The sequence below is a fragment of the Cyprinodon variegatus genome, unplaced genomic scaffold (genome assembly GCF_000732505.1).
Source record: "Cyprinodon variegatus isolate N-32 unplaced genomic scaffold, C_variegatus-1.0 Scaffold213, whole genome shotgun sequence".
In the NCBI taxonomy this organism is placed as follows: domain Eukaryota; kingdom Metazoa; phylum Chordata; class Actinopteri; order Cyprinodontiformes; family Cyprinodontidae; genus Cyprinodon; species Cyprinodon variegatus.
Window position 1 is genome coordinate 548610 of NW_015150666.1, and position 20030 is coordinate 568639.

Below are 20030 nucleotides of genomic sequence, written 5' to 3' on the forward strand. Positions count from 1 at the left end.
TACAAAACACACCATCTGGTGCTGGCAGAATGGGCGGCCAAAAGAGGCAGAAGGAAACGTGAGAATACACAAAAAGAGACAAGAGCTGGTTGTTGTTAAGATGTTGATATTGCATGGAACAAGTGAAAAGAGAATGGCTCCAGCAGAAGGACTAAATCAGAAAGATAAAAAGCAGCACTTCGGTGCAATAAGGTTTCCAAGTAGGCTAAATTACCAAACAATTTAGACCGGAAAAAATAGAGACTTGAGAAAAGAGAGGAGAGCGGGTCTTTTCGAGCTGTTAGATATGGCTGACATCCTGCTGTGCAAAACCTGCACTCTTTCAGTATGTTTGTTTCGGAGGTAACTCACCAGGTGGACACGGTACATGATGCTGATTCCCAGGGTCATGAAAGGCTTGGAGAAGTCGATCACCTTCTCGCGTTCCGCTGTGATGGTGAGGCCTGCCACTGCCAGGTCAGCTTTCTGTAAATGGAATCAGATCACGTCTTAAAAACATTAATCCAGAGAAACAGGAATCCAGCTCAGAGAAGTAGCATCCTCTCCATGACTAAACTGCTTGAAAGAAGACAAGGATGACATAAGAAGAGGACTAATGGTAGCCAAAACCCCAATAATACCCCTTTGTATCCTTTAGCCCCTTTGTCCACCAACAGCACTATCTGTGGTGAGGATAATCCAGCATTGGCCTTGTGTGAGTATGTGAGTCGGTGCTAGTGTGTAGGGCACCAGAGAGCTCAGGGTAACCATTGTGGCTGGCCAAAGCAGCACTGTCAAGACAAATCACTTGACAAAGCAAAGGCTGGTAAAACACACAGTAAGATACACACACATACATACACAGACATGTGTTGAAATGCTCAATGCAGCTGAATACTGGAAAGCTTTCTACTAATAATACAGGCCAGCAAAGTGCAACTGCAAGGGATTTTTCATCTCCCTGTGGAGCAAAGAGCGAAAGCAGTAACGCATTGCTCTTTGTCTGCAGCAGAAGGACTAAGAGGATTGGAGAGATGGAAGGGAATAGCAGGACGAGAGCGAGCAGAGGGACGCGTTTCAGCAACATTCACTCTTTTAAACAGAATTTGACATATATGAAATTGCCTTTAGATAGGACATAAAAGGGAATTTTAGAAATCAAAGTAACCCACAAAATAAGTTCAAAATACTTCATCTAAGAGCTCACTAATATCTAAACCCAAATAATCTATCATTCCTGTTATTTTTTACTTACCCGACTCAAAGCTGCCCACACTGAACACTGAGGCTTTTAATGTCTCATGATACCCAATCCCCAGCCAGGAGGCTTTGACTCTCTCTCATCAGCTGCCCTATTTGACCCTCTCTGCAGTCTGAAAGCATTATATTCAGTGCTGAAAGGAAGACACAGGTAGGGAAAGACTAGCAGACTGAAAATTTAACAAAGAAAGTTGCTCTTTCTTTGAAAGATTTGCAGTTTCAACATCCACTGAAATGCAATAATGCAATATAAGACTCCTTCCCCTGTCTTTTGCTATAGTAAAATCTAATGCCTGCTGTTAACAGTACAGTATAGCCCACTTACAACCATTTATACCATAATCCAGATAAAACAATAACAAAGCTTACCTTGGATAAATCCACAGAACTGTTTGTACAAACTAAATGTGTGCAAACCAGCAGTGCATATCTGCTCCTTTCTTTGCAGCTGTGTTGATACTGTACTCAAAGTATGTAGACAATACATCGAATGAGTCCAGCAGATAGGAGAAGCTGTGTCTGTTTTTGCATAAGGTCACAGTTGTTCTCGGTTTGTTGCCACAAACACAACAGATGTGATGAAGTGATCAAAGCAAAAGCGACAAGTAATTTACCTTTTGTAAATATATTTAACAAAGTATTCCAAGTCTGGACAAACATGAGGTGCTCCACAAAATATTAAGAACTACGTTTCGGTGCAGATGTGGCACAGGTGGAGAGTGAGCAACCAAATAAAGAGGCCTCGCTCTAGCCTGTTTATCTAAGGAGAAGAAGATACTTGACCTGCTGGTAGCCTGACATTTACAACATGGCTCTCCTTATAGCCTGGAGTGGATCTGCTGTCATAGCTTGTAGACTCAGGCAAGCTTCTCAAAGATTCCATGTTTGCTCTATTTTTGTAAACGTAGTTCTTTTAGAGTGAACTGGATCACTAGGAGTTGATTTGTTCAAACAATTCCCTCACAAAGTCATTTAGTTCATGCAACAATATTAGTTTTAAAGTTAGACAATAAGCATGGCTTCCCTCACAGCTAGTGAGCAATAAACAGAGCTTTACTACCTTGTTGGAAAAAAAAAACAAACATAAAAAATCACTGCATAAATGACTCCAGATCACGTATGTCCTATCTAAGTTCAATAGCATAGTTTTTGAGTAAGTGTGATCCTCGTAATACACAACAAACAAATCCCTCACTGATTGGTGCAGTACAAGAAGTCAGTCAGTGACATTTTCTGTAGTTACCACTTGGTAAATCATTCTTCAGCAGCACTTCTCTCTGTGCAGAACTGCTGGCTTGGCAAAATGCAAGTTAGTCCAGGTTGTTTAACTGTTAGCTTGAAGGAATTTAGCCATTCTGACAGTCATAGAACATGGAAGCTCCACACATCGGCTTTAACTAAACTGAAAATGTAATTTATCAGCTAAAGATTGTAATGTGATTTACTTTTTACTGTACATACAAAAGTTGGAACTGCAAGAGGGGGAGTCGCACCGTAGTGGTTAGGGCATAGGGCTTGGAATCCTGAGGTTGTGAGTTCAAAACCTACTCTTACAGACTGCCACTGTGACTCTCTGAGCAAGACCCTTAACCCCCAATTGCTCCAAGGGCGCCCCACGATGGCAGCCCACTGCTCCTGAAGGGGAAGGTTTAAATGCAGAGGTAAATTTCTCCAATGTGAGACCAATAAAGTTCTATTATTATTTTATTATAATTTTCGTTTAGGTGAACAAGTTATTGACTCAACACTTCCGCTATATATGCCATATATAGCCATATATAGCCATATATAGCGGAATATATATACCTCAAACTACATTTTTTATGAGGTGGCACAGAATTTATAGGAAGCACAGCATCCATTAGAATAGCATAGAGTTTAGGCAGAGAGAAAAAACAGGTGGATGAAGAAATCTGTGTTAGTTTCAGCCTGTATTGTTCTACCTACCATCAGTGAGTGAGTGAGTGCGTGAATGGGTGAATGACTGAATGTAGTGTAATGTAGTGAATATAGTCTCTGACTTGAAAAAGCGCTATATGAGCACAGATCATTCACCTTTGTTCTACCTTCTCTTAGGGTGCAGGAGGGCTGTTGTTGCTAATGGAGCTCATGTTGGCCCCAAAAAGCTGTCTGTTACAGCAGATGATTCAGTAAGTAATATTCTCACTCAAACTACTCTGACATTAGGATACTTCAGCATTGCAGTGCTTAGAAACAAGTTTGCTTTTATCTATTCCATTATTTAAATACAAAGACTTTTTTTGACTGAATGATGAATTGAATGAATTGAATTGCAATACTGTTGCACTTAAGATTCAGATTAGATTAGATTAGATTAGATGAGCTTTATTGATCTCACAGCGGAGAAATTCACTCGTCACATATTGGCATAGTAATTAAAGAAGAAGGTGCAAACAAGGAGGAAAAAGGTGCATTAAGAAGAATAAACAATATATATATATATATACACAGTATATCCAGGTATATACAGTATATCAATATAAATAAGAATTAAGGTTCAAGTGTACATGTATTGCACACTATGAAAAACAAAATAAAAATAAGAAATAAAAAATAAAAAATAAAAAAATAAAAAATTACAAGGTAGTAGTACAGAGGTTTGAGGTGACATATGTACAATCCAGGTGGCTTATATACAGGTGGATTTACTTTAACGTTAAAGTGTAGTAGGTAAGGAACAACGGTGAGGTAGTGGTATGACTATTCTATTCACATATATTGCACATTCAGCATATTGCACAGAATATTGCACAGGTAAGGTAAAAGGTAAGGTAAAAAGAAGGGTAGAGCCATCTAGCAGCCAACATAGGAACCAAAAATCCTTCTTATTAATTTGGTAATTACATATACCGGTATATATATTTTCAGGGTCTTTGTTGAATATATCAGCAAAGGGTCCTTGCTGATATAGTCAGTTGTTGTCATAAGAGTTTTGATTAGTGCAGGTTGAATTATTAAAAATAAATAGAAAAACAAGTCTTCATTTGATCACTTCTACAACCGATACTTTTGTGGAAAAGAAAGGACAATTGTGACCAGAATCAAAAGTGGGGTTTCTTGCATCTTTTTTCTGCATATGTTAAATGGCATCTATGTCGATTGAACAGCTTATTCAATTCAATGTTTTCTTAATTGCAGGTTCAAAGAGAATACACTCTGCTGGGACTTTCCAACTGTTCTTCTGGGCTAAAATGCAGGTTGTCTAACAGTGCCCAAAGTAATCACCTTCACTCAGTGAAATATTATGCAGCCAGAATGTTACAGCTAGGGACATGGGGATCTGTTGTCCAGAATGTCCTCAGGCTGCTCCCCCTTCCTTTCCTGCTGCTGAGAGTATGTTTCATACTGTATCTTCCTAACTCATCTTTGAAACTCGCCGGCGAGGCTGGTCCCACGTCTTTATACTTTAACGTCTTCCTTTCATAGCCTGAAACCTGACAAGATTATGCCTTTCTTCTCTCTGCATACAACACCCTGTCCCCCATTCCCTCTAGATGACCCTCTGCCCCATGACAAATCCCTTTCAAGCATGGCTTTTATATTTGTGTCTTGAGCTTTCTATCTTAGGCAGTTTTGAAAAGGCACGTGTCGACTTAAACCAACCAATGAAGGTCAGCTTTGCTGCAACAACTTCCAGTGGGTAGGGTTTCTCACTGTAAGACAAGCAGCCACTTCTTGCTTTACATTCTTAATGGCTTTGCCCTCCATTAGCCCGTGGAATTAAGACAGATCACCTCTTTGAGTAGACTCAGTCATTCACTACATCATTTCCTCCTCCTTCATCTCACCCCTGCCTTCCTTCTCACATTTTTTATTTGCCTGCCTCACATCCTCTTCTCCACTTCTTATCCCCTTCCTTTATAAAACCTTATCTGGCTGTTAGCAGACACAACATTGCCATAAGAACGTAAGACCTCATTCTAAGATTTTACAGTAACAGCATAGGTAAAGGAGGAAAGGAGGAGAGGGGTGTTGTTGTTGAGGTCAGTTCAGATGGATTCAGGAAAAGGAGCTGAAACAAAAAAAAGCAACCAAAAAGCTGCAATTGTTTTTTTAAGAAAAAAAAAATACAATAAGCTGAAAAGGACAACTGCTGAGAGAAAAAATGTGAACTAAAGGAATTCTACTTCCTGTGAATTGTATTTAATTTTCTGTTCTGTGTGTATCGATATCAGAGGGAATTACTTACGTTGATGATGTGTATTTATCACTGAGTAAACATGAGTTAATTATATGTCTTAAGGTTGATTAATACTCAGAAACCAGGTTGTCTGTGTGTGTTGCAGTGAATGCAAATGTGCCCCCCGTCCCCTCCGTAGACACTCTGGTGCACCTCTCCAAAATTGTAGGTGACCGCAGACAGGAGGCCTCTGATTGATCAAATCTATATCCATTCTACACTATGCATATTTCCTGTTTGGTACCTTACTGGCTTGTTTTGTTTGCACAATGTATCTATCATGATTGTGCCCTTTGTGGACTTCTTTTAGTTTTTTTTTTTTTAAGTTATTCTGTTTTCCTGATCATTGGTTTATTTTTATACTATATTTAAGTAGCGTTTTATTTTTTAAGTTACTCTCTGTTGCCCCCTTGTCCCAGTCTCCTTTTCATTAGCTCCTTCTAGTTACTTCTGTCTATACCTGCTCCCTATCAGCTAATTAGTCCTCCCATTGTTTCTGTCTCCCATATATACACCTCTTGTTCAGTTACTCTTTGCTGGATCCCTGTCATTCTTTTGGTTTATTCCTCCCTCATGTCTCATAGCTTGTTTTGTTCTTAAGTTTTCCTTGTCTACTTATTTGTATATATATATATATATATATATATATATATATATATATATATATATATATATATATATATATATATATATATATATATATAGTTTCTTTCAACTTGGGTAATACAAATCCAGGGGCTTAAAATCATGGACCTCTTTATGGAAAATTGTCTCTGGGCTATAAAAGTTATAGAAAAAGGAATAATTGAAGTTTTTTTTCTGTCTGTACTTGCCAAGTTTTACTGAAAAAAAAAAAACTAATAAAAAAAAATAATTTCTCTATGTTTAATGTACTTAACAGCTGCACTTTTCTTTTTCCCAAGAAGGATGTTAATAGGAACTCTGCATACCCTTGAGATGAGTTCTCCGACCATTCCAGTCCATGTTCCATTAGCTCCAGGAACACCGTAAACGCCGTCCCCAACCAGCCGGATGCGATACTTAAACTTGAGGATGTCTGCCAGCTCCTTCAGCATGTCCACACAGAAGCCTTCATATCGGTCATTTCCTTCCAGTTCTTGGTGGTTTGGCCGCAGCATTACGTATGGATTCTCCTGAAAAACCACAATTTGCATCACATTATAATGTTTGTAAGTAGAGAGCAATGATGAGATAAAGTTAATGTTAACAGTTCTTTAACTTTCTGCTTTCATGTATGTTACCACGGTGTTTATTATGTTTTGTGTGATTGCCTTTCATAACCTGTTTGAAGATTTTACTTCCTCTATGCTATCTGGGCGTCATGGTTTATGTGGCTTTCTGCTACTAATGAAAACTGAGTTGTGTGGATTTGAAACAGAGCCAAGCTCTGCAATCAGAAACACCGACAAGCCTTAATCTGCTGTAACCAACAAAAGCTGGATAAGAAACAAAAGCATCTTTTCTTTGCTATAACACACTATAACACCAACCCCACATAACAACAAGCACACACCTATTTACAACCTGTCTTTTGGAGATCCAAATCTGTGTCCCGCTGCCAGTTTATTTATCTGTTGTTATGTTATTTATGTGATGTTGGAAAAGATTTAAAGCTCTCTGTTGTGATGTATATTATAAGCCTTTTAGTGCCCTATTTCTTTAAATAATACAGTTGTGCTAATGTGGTTTGGATTTACAAGGTGATGTGACAAGGCCTATTTAGAATTATATGTTTATTTTGAATAATCATTTCAGTTAAGCTAGTTGCTTTACTTTTAGAATTATTTAGACTCATCATCATTTAGACTTTTACTAAAACAAGAATCATATATTAGAACAAACAACTTCAGATTAATAAAACAAAATCAACAAACAATTTTTAGTGAGGCTTTTCTTTTACAAAATTACAGAAATTCAGTAGTATTTGTTGTTAAAGTGTGTTTTTAAAAACAGGTAATTTACATATATAAGCATGTGAGCTATAAAGCCAAAAAGAGGGTACAACAAAAGCACCGACATAAGGTGATAAGGTTTAACAGCCAGAGTAAAAGTAACATACTTTTTCTGAAACAGTAGGTAATGCTTATATGTTCAGTAGAAGATTTATTTTCCTCAAAGTTCAATCTGAAAAAATAGTTATTTTTGGGAGAACTTGATGCCCATCAGGTGGCCCAACTGCTGCTGTGAAGGTTCGTGTTTTTTCATCAAACTTAACTGCTTGGCTCCACTTATAAAGGCAGAGGAGAGCATCACTTTGACATCATGGATTGAAGTGCTCTGCATCGTTTTTGCTGCATCCATGGATGAGAGAACTGCAGTGATGTGATAACAATTGCCATAAAATAAATGCTAATGGGGTCTGTCTGCATAGCACATCTTAAAGCATATGCATGTTGATTCACCTCGTCGGAGCAAGCTCAAAGGTTCATTCAGTAGACATGATGTGCAGCAGCATCTAAATTTATTGGCAACCCTTGAAAATGTGAAAAATTTGGATTTGGTAAAAAAACAAGAAAAAAATACCACACCCACATACATATATATATATATACATATATGTATATATATATGTATTCATATTGTTTACAAGTTTATTTAGTTGAAAGTTTAAAACGGAAGGCTGCAGAGCTGACAGAACATCAGATCCAACCAGATGAAGGAAGGCAGGATCCACAGGAAAGGATCCAACAGGAGTCCAAAGACAGGCCAGGTAAACAGATCAGACAGGGGCAGGCAGGCTCAAAGGTTCAAATAAAGAAACGGATCAGGATCAAGCAATCAGGACACAACAGAAATGCTCAAGAACTCTCAACACCAAAGACTCAAGAATAATCTGGCAGTGATGGCTGGGACCAAGGAGTTTAAATAGAAGCAGGAGTACTGTAGGTGGATCAGATGAGAAGTCAAGAGTAACAGGGCAGAGCTAGACAGGTGAATGGAGTGAGCAAATAGGCCAACCATCGGGGCCAAAATCATGACAAAAGTAAAACTAAACCATTTAGAAATTCTGATATGAATTACTGGTAGCAATACTTCTTACCTAATAAGTCTCTCACATTTTTAACATAGAGAGGAAAAACATACCCTGTATGAAATGTTCACACAGGTGTATAAATGTTCTGTTTTCTTTGAAGGGAAGACCAAAACAACATTCATCTTACATTCATCATAAAAAAAACAACGTAAAAAAATATAAGTTTGAACCTATAAAGCAATTAAAATTTTTAAAGCACCTTTTTAATCCTAGGCTATCAGGAATCTGGCTCAATACAGATGAGTTCAGTAGAAGATGCACCCTTTTTGATATGCACACAATCACTGAGTAAATGTGCGCACCTGAGGAAATTATACTTCAAGCCGTCAACAATAGAGTTCCCCACCTTAAAAACCTACAAGTTCTCAAGATGTCTCCACACAGTCTTTTTTTTACTTTTTTCAACAGTCTTCTTTTCCCTAAAAAATACCTCTCCGGTGTGAAGCAAGATGTCAGCTGGGATATTCATTTGTAGGTGTTGGATAATTAGCAAATGTGATATAAAAATGTTCTCTTAAAATGATAGGTCAATGGAAAATTATCTGGGGCATTAGAATTGGAAATTTAAAATAAAGTTAAAGATAAATTTGTGTTTAAAAAAACAACACCAAAGAGAACTGAGACAGAGCTTGAGTTTGCTTGTGCAAGTAGTTAAGCATATGCCTCAGTGCCTCTGTGCCAGAAAGTCAGCCTCTGTGTCTGCTTTTATCAGTTAGCTCTGTGCACAGTTAGATTTTCCAGATGCAGTTGCGACAGTGTAAGAAGCACTCAGCGACCCAAAGGGAGTCATTGGGAAGCTTAGGGAGAATATCAAAGAGTGATGTGTTTAAATAACAGCACAAAACCACTCCTACAGGTTTGACATGTTATAGGTATCAAGAACAAAGCAATTCAATTTGGAGATGAAGTTTTTAAAGTCTGTGAATTTAAAGTAACAGCTGGCATCCAAAACATGTATAAAAACTCTTGACCTTTCCTAATAGTCAGGTTACACAAAATAAACTTTCAAGCATATAACTGGTGAATTAAATTATTGACCAAAGCATAGTAGGTCATAAATGTGAAGTGAAAGGAAAACTATGCATTTAAAAAAATATTTTCTAAATACAAATCTGAAAAGTTTTATGTGGAGTCGTATTCTACCCCATTGTCTGATATCTCTAAATAGATTTTTGATTAATTGAAATCATGAGCCATTTGTTTTTTCCTTTTCTATTTATGTAAATCTGAAGGTCCAGGTTTGAGGGGCCAGGTGCCTTTCTTGCTTGATTCAGCAGAAAGATGAAGGGATTGGTTACCTAGGTGGAGATTGTGCATTAGATAACAGTGCTATTCATTGTTTCTTAAGTTATTCCTCTGTTCAATCCAACCTGAGCCCTGGATATCGGAGAATTGTGCCACCGGAAGACCAAATGTCCGATAGTTAAGCCCATTCAAAATAAAGCGAGATCTGTGACAGACCCAATACTATTTGTAATTATTTGACAAAAAACACAAACATTGCAAAAAAGCTTATTCAGAGGTTGTACTCAACATTATACTTCTATTAATAGTCATTTGAATTTAGTTTTTTTTTCTAATCTAGAGACGGTTTAAAGTACATTCATTTGACTAATATGTAAGGTATGTTAATGTTAAGCATTTCTTTACATGATTAAAGATGAGTAGAGCAACCTAAATATTATTTCCTACTAACATAATGGGTTTTGAGTATAAGTGGACATAATTATAGAAATACTTACCTCTAAAAATTTTTATTTATTTTACAATACCTCCTTAGCGATCGACCCTTAACAATCACAGACAGGTTTCAGGTATTACAGTAGACAATCCCCCCCTTTAACGACCGAACCTCAGAATCATAGACAGGTTTCAGATATTACAGGCTAACAATGGAACCAAACAACCCATTCAACGGTTACCATTTGCACGTTTCCAAGCAATACAAGGCCTTGTCTTTATATAAACTCAAACTCACTGTGGATCCAGACATTTGAATTGAGAAAGCTTCCTGGAGAGGTGGCGAAACATCTTCAAATCTTGGAAACCAAGTCCAGTGGATATTTTTTTTTTACTTTTACGGACTGACTATGACCTGGATGACTGAGAATCTTCATCAGCATTTATTTTATACATTTTTCTTTGTTTAACTTTGTACATAACAAATAAAATGTTTTATCAATTTCAAACATATTCTTTATTATTTTAACTCAACAGTAGGTAGAAGTAGAAAACATGATGTGATTTAAGATCATTTGTGTGTTTTCCAGTGTGAGTGGCTAACTTCTCTCAAGGTATTTAAGTTCCTGGTCACCATCTCTGTTGCCCATTGCCTCCAATGGAGCATTCAGAACTCTATTGATCTGATTCCAACCAGCCACACCTTTCTGTAATAAGCCTCTCATATATTATTTAATATCACTTCATTAAATGGCATGAGGAGGGCTCTCAAGTTTTGATCTGAACTTGGAGGGAAACTTTGATCCCTGACAGCAAAATAATTATTTCAAACCCTAAAATAAGAATACTAATTTGATATATTTTATTTAATTTGATATATTTGTATTCGCTACTATTTGAAATAGTAGCGAGGCTTCTAACATTTTCATTTTGGGTTCGTCTTCTCAATGAAGCATGCCTCGATACAGGCTTTGTGGAAACACATCCTACATTTATTGAAAAATGGGCTCATCTCATATCATCACTACCGGCATGTTGTTTCCCTCATATTATTAATTACCAGTTAATTTAGGATGGCAGTTTTCTCCTGCTTGCACATGTGGCCAAAAATTTACCCTGAGACCATCCTGCTCCTCCTTAGTGTTAAACATTTTAGTAAATAAAATGAGAGCTGAAATTAAAGAATATTTTGCAAATAGATTAATCTGTTGATTATTTATTTCATAATCGGATAGCCAAAGATTCCTAAAGGAAGACTTTTTATGAAATTAAACCAAGTGAAACTCAAACTTTTCCCCCTGACGAGTTCTGGATAGAGCATATTGACAGACAAAAATATTTATTTAAATCTTAAATGCAAAAGATATACATCTTAGAAATTGATTCTGCTTTACTACTGCTCTAAGGGGGTGGCTCTGTCAGCTAAAGGCATGGTTTAGAGTCTCTGTACTACAGTTAACAATTAATCAATTACTAGATTAGTTGATGGTTATTTTAATATTCAATTAATCCCGATTAATTGTTTCAGCCCTAAATAAAATAACTGTCCATCTAATTGTGTTGTGAATGCTTCAAGTTTGACAAAGATGTATTATTCTCCATGTTATTGTCTGACCACTCTTAGACAGGTCATAAAAATTAGAAAACAGAGTTCATCTGTGTTCCATAAAATCTCAGTATAAGGCTGTTCAGTTAACAGCTTTAAAGTTTAGTTATAGTCTATCTGCCTTCTGTTCAAAGCAAGCCACTGTACATTCAGCTTGCTGCTTCGCTTCACCCTGAAAACCCCATCCATAAGGTAAAACATGATAACAGCAGCATTATGGTTCAGAAATGCTTCTCAATCAGGAGCAGGGAAGCCTGTAAAAGTTAACACAAAGATGGGGGGGAGCTGATTCTAGGGCAAAAACTCTAAGTACTGTCAATCCAAGCAAGGCTGTCCCCCCATTAACAAAACATTTAAATTATTTCCTTAGCATAGAATAAGTTTCTTTAGTCCTTGATCTTAGTGATTGATTTTGGGATGATGGCCTATTCAAAGCTTGCACCCAAATCTGATTTGAAAACTGGTGCATGATTAAAAAAGGTAGTATTATGTACACTTACTGTCTAATCTGACCGAGTTAAAGCAATTTTACAATCAAAAGTGGAGAAACTATTTAGCCTCGAGATGTTAAAAGTGGGCCACATGGTGGCGCAGTTTGTAGCACAGCTGCCCTGACGCAAGAAGGTTCCAGGTTCAATTCCCGGCCTGGGGTCTTTCTACATGGAGTTTACATGTGCTCCCCATGTATGCAAGAGTTCTCTGCAGGATATCCGGCTGTCTCCCATAGTAAAAAAAAAAAAGACTGTTAAATGGGGAAAAAAAGCTTAAGCTTTATTCTTATAGTTGCAAGGAACTGCATTAATGCAAATATTCTAATTAAATATACATATTTGCCCAATACCATTAAATTATTCACTAGTTAAACCTTTGGAAAATATTTTAAAAGTATCATTCTTATTGTGGCACCAGTTTTCCACAGGGCAGGAGGAAAACAAAGCCATTTCACATGGTTACAACATAATCAAAAGATCTCAGAGATAAAGATAAGCCTTGTCTCTCACATCAATATTGCCACAAGGCCTGTAAAGACATTTTTGCTAAGACCTAAACAATGCCTGTCACAAACTCAATTAATGCTCACAAACACATGGCTTGTGGCTTTGCAATAAAGTGATAATCAATTCCATGACAGTTTTTTTTTTTCCTTGAGCTATTTGTGAAATTGAAAAGGGAAGGTGACAGCCATGGTGGAGCATAATGAAACTAGCCTTGTAAAGGCCAGGAAGATGTGTCAGGAGTTCACACAAAGCTGTGGATCCATAAATACTGCAGAGAACCCCCCTTAAGCCGGCACTACAGGTAAGAAATTCTTATGGATGCCTTCAGCTGAGGCCAGTCTGCTGCCCACAAGCAAGATAACGGTGACACGGCAATCAGACAATGATGAATGAGCTGTGATAGGCACTGAAAATTGCTCTGTGGTGGCTTCTGAAGTTTGGTCCAGGGACTCAATATATCCAAAGTGAAATCAAAGCTTTGTGCTCATCCAATTCTTCTCATATATACTCTCTCTTTCTACAGTGAAAACATTGTCTCAGTTGCAATCAGACCGAACCCAAACACAAACACATGGACACACATATTCAGTCTTCCCCAGAACCCCTGTAAAATGTGACATTCCAAATGAATCACAGTAAGGACCAGCAAAGTGTGCCAAGATGCCCTCCCTACGCCATAAGAATGAAGCTAATAAGCTAGCCACTCAAAAAAAAACACATTAGCCCAATTGCCTCTCCTTACAACCCACTTAGTGCCTTATTATCTGATTCAGTGAAGAGGAGGAGCTGAGTGACTGACAAATCTCTAAAGCACAATCAGGAAAGAATGCAAAACACATGAAGCTGTCAAAAAAATGAGTAATTTCTTTAAAAGGTAGAAATAAACCCCCAAAAAAACTTGTCTTGCGATAAAAAATTTGGACATTTTATTAACTATAAAAATAAAATGATCAATACTTTTGCACAGCAGCTTTTTAATAATGCTGCATTATAGTTTTATGTTGGGTGGTTGTTCTATCTGATTTGATAAGAATGTTCTGACTGAAAGGAAAATGTGTTTGTATTTTTAATTTGTGACGTAAAAACATTACTGCATGAACCAATGACCGGACATTTCACTTCACAACCTTTTGATTGGGAGCAGAATAAATGTTTCTTTCAATCAAAGAAAGTTATAAAATAGAGATTAAGCCCCAGACCCTCACATCACCAACACCAGGTTTAACTATTGGTATGATGTTCTTTTTCTGAAATGCTGTTAGTTTTACCCTCATTGTATCTGAATGCACATCTTTAAATGATATCAAATAATACTCTACTTTTGCATCACAACTATCAAAAAAAATTCTCAAAAACCACTAAAGAGGTTTGGAAAATTGAAGCTAAAGCCTTATGTTTGGTCAACAGATCTACCAGAATTTTTTTTGGTGCAGAGTATTTTCTTTTTTATTCTGAAACCTTAAACACTGACAATAACTGTAAAAACTAAAGCCTATAAGGATTTAGAGGTTGTTCTGGTTTCTTTTTTGACTTGCTGGGTTTGTTCTTAATGTACTTCTTGGTCTTCTTAGGGCTGACTCCTGCTCCTGCTAAGGTTCTTCAATGGTATTCTCCATTTGTTGATGAGGGCTCTCTGTCATGGTATTGGCTCTGATTACTGTCTTAATTACTAATTTCATTCACCTGTCTAATTCTGCCTGGTTGCTCATGACATCTCATCTGATCCACCTGCTTCTGCCTCATTTACGGAGCTTGCATCCAGTTATTAGTGCCAGATTATCCAGTGGTCAGAGTGTTTTTAGAGTACCTTGGTGTTTCTGTTTTACTTAACCTGACCTGTTCGGTCACTTTTTCACATTGGGTCAATTTGGATCAGATAGTGTTTGCCTGTTAATAAATCAAATTATCATTTATTTATTTTTTTTTAATTTACTTTGGTAAACTTTGCCTCATATCAGAAACATATTTGCATAACAAATAAAAGGAACCAATAAGTATCAGATACTTTACATGGCAAATTACATAGATTTCAACTTCAGTATTTTCAGTTCAACACTTACTTTGCAGTTTTCTAATTTTCAATAACCAAAAGCAAACATAAAGGAATAAAATGTTTTTTTTCAAGCGTAAATATCACCATCCATCATTTATTTAGTTTTGTAACTGCTAAAGTGCCAAAGTACTTTCAATGAAAAAAACTTCTCATTGGGCTAATGGATTTATGCTGAATGTGGTGTCTCCTTTAATGGCCGCTCATATTAGATCTAATGTTACCTGATTACTGTGCCATCTTGTGTGTCTTTAAAAGTCATTAGTAAAGACCAAAAATCTATTTTGTTGTTTACGGCCTAAAGCCGAAACACCGTGTTTGTTGACGCCTTGAGCAATAGCTACTTCTGGTATGAAAAAAATATTTCATGATCAATACTGAAAAAAAAAAGTTTAACTGAAATTTCTTAGAATGTAATATTTATAAAATCAAATATTTCAAAATCTTCCTTAGAGCAATGAGAACACAGCAATGAGAAAGGATCTGTAAGTATTTTGTCTTTGTTTTACTTTTTTAAGCCACAAAAGCCAAAAAAACAACTTTCTTTTCTAATTGCACTGCAAGGCTTCTTGGAAGATATATTTATATTGACAATACCTTCAAATCCATACGTGGAATTTCTAAATTTTAGAAAATTAGAAGAAAGCATAGTGAATTTTACGTCATGCCGATGAAAATGCTCAGTAGAATTATAGTGAGGAAACTGGTGAATTATTCCCAAACTGTTTAGATTTGGTCCCACAAATGATGCAACCCTATTATAAAAATATATATTGGAGATCCATAAAGAACTGTTCCTAACAATTGTTTTTAGCCATTCCAATTGCCATTTCTGTATTCAGTTGAAACATTTATAATGTAATTGTGCTTTCAAAGCTAACATTTTTTTAAGTTGTTTTTTCAGACAGAATTAAATATCTAATCATGTGCTGATTTATAAACCCAATCAGGACAAAATATGGGAATTATAGATTTTTAGAATCGAGAGAAACATCCACATGCAAACTGCATATTAAAACAAACAAGCAAAAGGAATTAGCATCTTGTAGTGTAAATCTCCACTTTAATTCTTTCTAGCAAACAACACAGTGAATGAATACATCATGACTATTTCAAAAATAAATAAACCCTATATAGGGATTTTGAGTCACATTGATGTTTTTTTTGGAGTGGGGCCCATTTAAAATGAACCAAACTGTAGTGGAAAGCTGCTCTGTGGTCTGACAAAGATCAACACTTCACTGATTTGGGAAAAAACATGGACATCCTCGAGGCAAAAGAAAAGGGAGATTATCTGGTAGATTATCAACAGTTAGAATCAGGGATGGAGCAAAAGTGTACAAGCCTACCTTTCATCCCAGAGAAGCTGCCAGTAACGTTAAAGTACTGTATATACAGCTTTGGAAGCCAACCATACTGCAAATATCTTGAAAGGCAATACCAAACAAAACTCAATACATTTTAGAAATGAAAAATTCTAAGTATGTCTTTGAAAACGTTTGATACTCTATAAAATTAGGCTTTCAGATGAGGTAGCCTGGAGATCTTCAATTTTCACATCAAAATGGAGGAAAATATCCATAAACTTGGTATTTTTTAGCGAGATGAAAAGGAATCAGGATATATTTTGTACATTTAGAAAATTAAACCATAACAACGTCACCCTTAAATATCAGTATCTGCATGCCTTGTGCCTATTCTTTTGATATGTTAACAGGAAAAAAACTTTTTAAGAAATTAAGATATAAAAGACTTAATTAGTATAATGAATTTATAAACTGTGCTGGATTTTCACTCAGCGGGGATCATTTAGAAAGATAGACATACTTGTAAAGCAGCTATTATGAGGAAAGTTCCTGTTTTACATATAGTGTAAAGTATTTATTATATGAAGATGATTAAAAATACGTTCAAAGTGTAGTTTGTTTTCTAACAGCAGACAATGGACTTTAATGGCTCCCTCAAAACTGATGGCTTCAGTTGAGGACAAACTAAATAAAAGTTGTATTTTATACATGAGCTATGATAGCAACAGAGGCTGAAGATGGTTGAAGTGGTAAATTACAAGCTCCTGCTGATAAACTGTGATGTAGCCCCATCTGAGGTACTTGGGGTACAACAACAGAGCAGCCACAGCTCCTCTGATCCCAAGAGGGCTGAGTTTGGATCTGAGAACACAAAATGGGTTTTTGATATGGTAATATTCTGCTGACAACAGAATGTCAGCCACATGTAGATCAGCCAGGGACTTGAGCAAACACAAAAGGCACCAACAACTGAAGTATGTGTGGTACTCTGCCTGTGCATACAGTCCTTACCAGGATTGTTGTGATTGTAAGAGTTGTGTTGAAGAGGGTGTCTGTCACATTGATTGATGGAAGAGTTCTCTCCATGGACAGTCCATCTTCGGAATGCCAAATGCCGATCTGCAAAATAACCCACACACACATACAAACAAAGTGAAGATCAGTCACCGAGTCCTTCAGTTAAGAAAGGCCAACAAAAACAATTTGTGCTTGATTTTCTCCTTCCTCACTATCAAAGAATTGGTGTGACCTTCAGACAAGGTAGCAGATCGCTGCGGTGTGAGGCAAGATGATGGAGAAACTCAGGAAAAAAAGCAAGAGGAAATAAAAATAACACGCTTGGCTCCTTGAGGCGTGTGCACAGGGCATGTGTTCAATCAGAGGCAACAGAATGCATTCATTAAAGCAATTACCCGCAAATCCTGTGGCGCAGTGCCAGGCTCTGAGCACAGCTCGAGTGGAACTTGACACCTCCACCTCACAGTGTCTTAACTTGCATCCCAATTCAATCTACCATTGAAAGTGAACGGTTTCATTTATTCATTTAAGCAACTTAGATTTATCAATCCAAGATCCTTTTTTCAAAACAATCTTTAAAAACAATCCTGTTTTTATGTGCACTTAATGTAGTTATAGCCCATTCTTTGTCTATTCTGCACCTTTATTTACTTTGTTTTATGAACGTATTTTGCATTTGTTTATATTTTTAAAATATTCTGTGTGTATTTTTTTTCTACTTCATATATGTTCTTTAACCTAGTGATTCATTTTCTAATAATAAGTTTCAATCATTTTAAAAATTATTTTTTACCCAGATCTCCTATAGAATATGAAGAGATGCTATCTAATTTTTGCATGCTTGTAGATAAATAGCAATTAACTGATTGCACTTATATAACTGTTAAAAAAAAAAACGGCACTTAAGCTTGCATGTATTCTGTATATAGTAGATTTTAAGAGGTTAAAAACATTTCCCCCAAAAATCCCTAGGAATAGTGTGATATTTGTTGGCTTTGAGGTTATGTTTTAATAAACCAATAAGCTTGTTAAATCCTGATCATCTATATGTTAAAACCTTGAAGTTTACCAAAGGTGTACTTTATTTTACCATGACTAACTGTGCTCAGTGTTTTAAATACAGTATTTCTCCTTCAACAGGACAAATTATGGGTTCATCTCACACATAGTAAAAATCAATGAATTACTGCCTGTGCAGCACACATTAATTGCTAGATAATTTATAATTTTGATGTTATGGAGTATTAAAGTTTCATGATTAAATCATTTGTAAATTACAATGATGAATGCACCGTTTCATCACTTTTGCAGTCTGAGCTCTGATCTCATTTAGCTTATTCAATTATTACCATTTTCTCGCAATTTCTGTGCTTTATTGCAAGAATTACTGAATTTTAAATTAAAGTTCTCCTCATTAACACTTCCTTAAGTAATCAAAGAGAACAAAAAAGTGCCTCATAACAGGGGAAGGATTAAGTAAGTTTAAGACATTTTCTAAAATAAAAGCGTGACTTAATTTTACCTCAGCATCAGATGACAAACAAAATTTAAGACATCTGATATGGTATTTCAACAGTCATTTTCATACAATATTTCAAAAGACAACGCCATGAACAATAGATTGGAAATAGCAGTGAAAAAATTTGTCCGAGATGGTCTGGTTGTAAACAGTAGAGTTAAATAGATACTTTTTTCAAATGTAAAGCAGTTTAGGTTTCCCCTAAAAGTTTTCCAGTGTAAAATTATCCTCACCACCTTCACAGCCCTCCATAGTCTGGCCCCTTCCTATCTCTAAAGCCAGTCACTCTTACATTATACATTATCCGAGGCAGTAAGTAGCCTAAGCCAGTATTAGTTAAAGCTCTTTAGCCAACATAAATTATCTGACACTTAAGCTAAGCAGAAAATAAGAAGTCATTATTGAGGCAATGAAACAGAAAACCTTTGTGGTTGATTTTATTTTAGTAAAGGTCACCACAGCTTGACTTTATGCTGTCGTAGGCTCATCAACTGACATATTAGCTCTTAAAGATAGCCAAAGATATAACAACAAACATCAGGAGTTCATTTTTCAGTGAGGGTCTTTCTAGTATCTTATTGTTTCTAGTAATGTGTTTTTACAAAGTAATATCCTTTTCCTCATTTTCATGCAGCTGTAATTAAAAATTCACTTAAGAAAACATCTCTTGACAGACCTATATCTAATCTAACTCCTTATCCAAAATTCTTAAGTCAATCACAATATACTTTTAGAATACTTGAAGAACAGCGCCAGGTTGGGTTAAATGTTATTTGTCTGACAAATTTCAGTATGTTCATGCAAATTATAAATCTTCCTCTTGCTCCAGCATTACTAGTGGAGTACTACAGAGATCAGTACCAGTCACATTCTCTTTACTGTAAATATATGCTCCCAACTGGTAGAATTATCAGACAGGTTGGGATTGATGTATTCTATTATGCTGATGATACTCTACCATATTGGTCCATAAATCCCGATAAGACATAAAAACCTGCATGACTCTTAACTTTCTGCTTCTGAACACAGATAAAACAGAATGTTTTGTCTTTGGACCAGAGTCTTTAAAAAAAGAAGCTGATTAGTCAGTCAATTCATTTGGATGGGATTAAATTAATCTCAGATAACAAAGGACCTGTCATTTAAATCCCACATCGAGAAAAATTTAAGAAAAATAAGCACTAAAATACACAAGAGTAACCGGAGCTGCAATTAAGCAGCTTTCAAAACAATCCAAATGGAGTTCCAAAAGAAAACCAAAAACAGGGCCACATGGATTGTAAGAAAATCAAAAGCAATACTTGTATCTATTATTGATTTTTAAAGATATTTGAGGACAAAGGAAAGCAAAAAAAAAA

The 20030-nt window shown here is 36.2% G+C and overlaps 1 protein-coding gene across 3 annotated transcripts in view; it reads right to left on the bottom strand.

Moving 5' to 3' along the window:
- Window positions 1–20030, bottom strand: part of grik4 (glutamate receptor, ionotropic, kainate 4) — a 461142-nt gene that overhangs the window by 34018 nt on the left and 407094 nt on the right. For all 3 annotated transcript variants that reach the window (XM_015380401.1, XM_015380400.1, XM_015380402.1), the window contains exons 12-14: window positions 17148–17255; window positions 6391–6594; window positions 352–465 (exon numbers count right to left, since the gene is read on the bottom strand). In XM_015380401.1, coding sequence (XP_015235887.1) covers window positions 352–465; window positions 6391–6594; window positions 17148–17255 — 426 coding nt within the window. The remainder of the gene's footprint in view (window positions 1–351; window positions 466–6390; window positions 6595–17147; window positions 17256–20030) is intronic.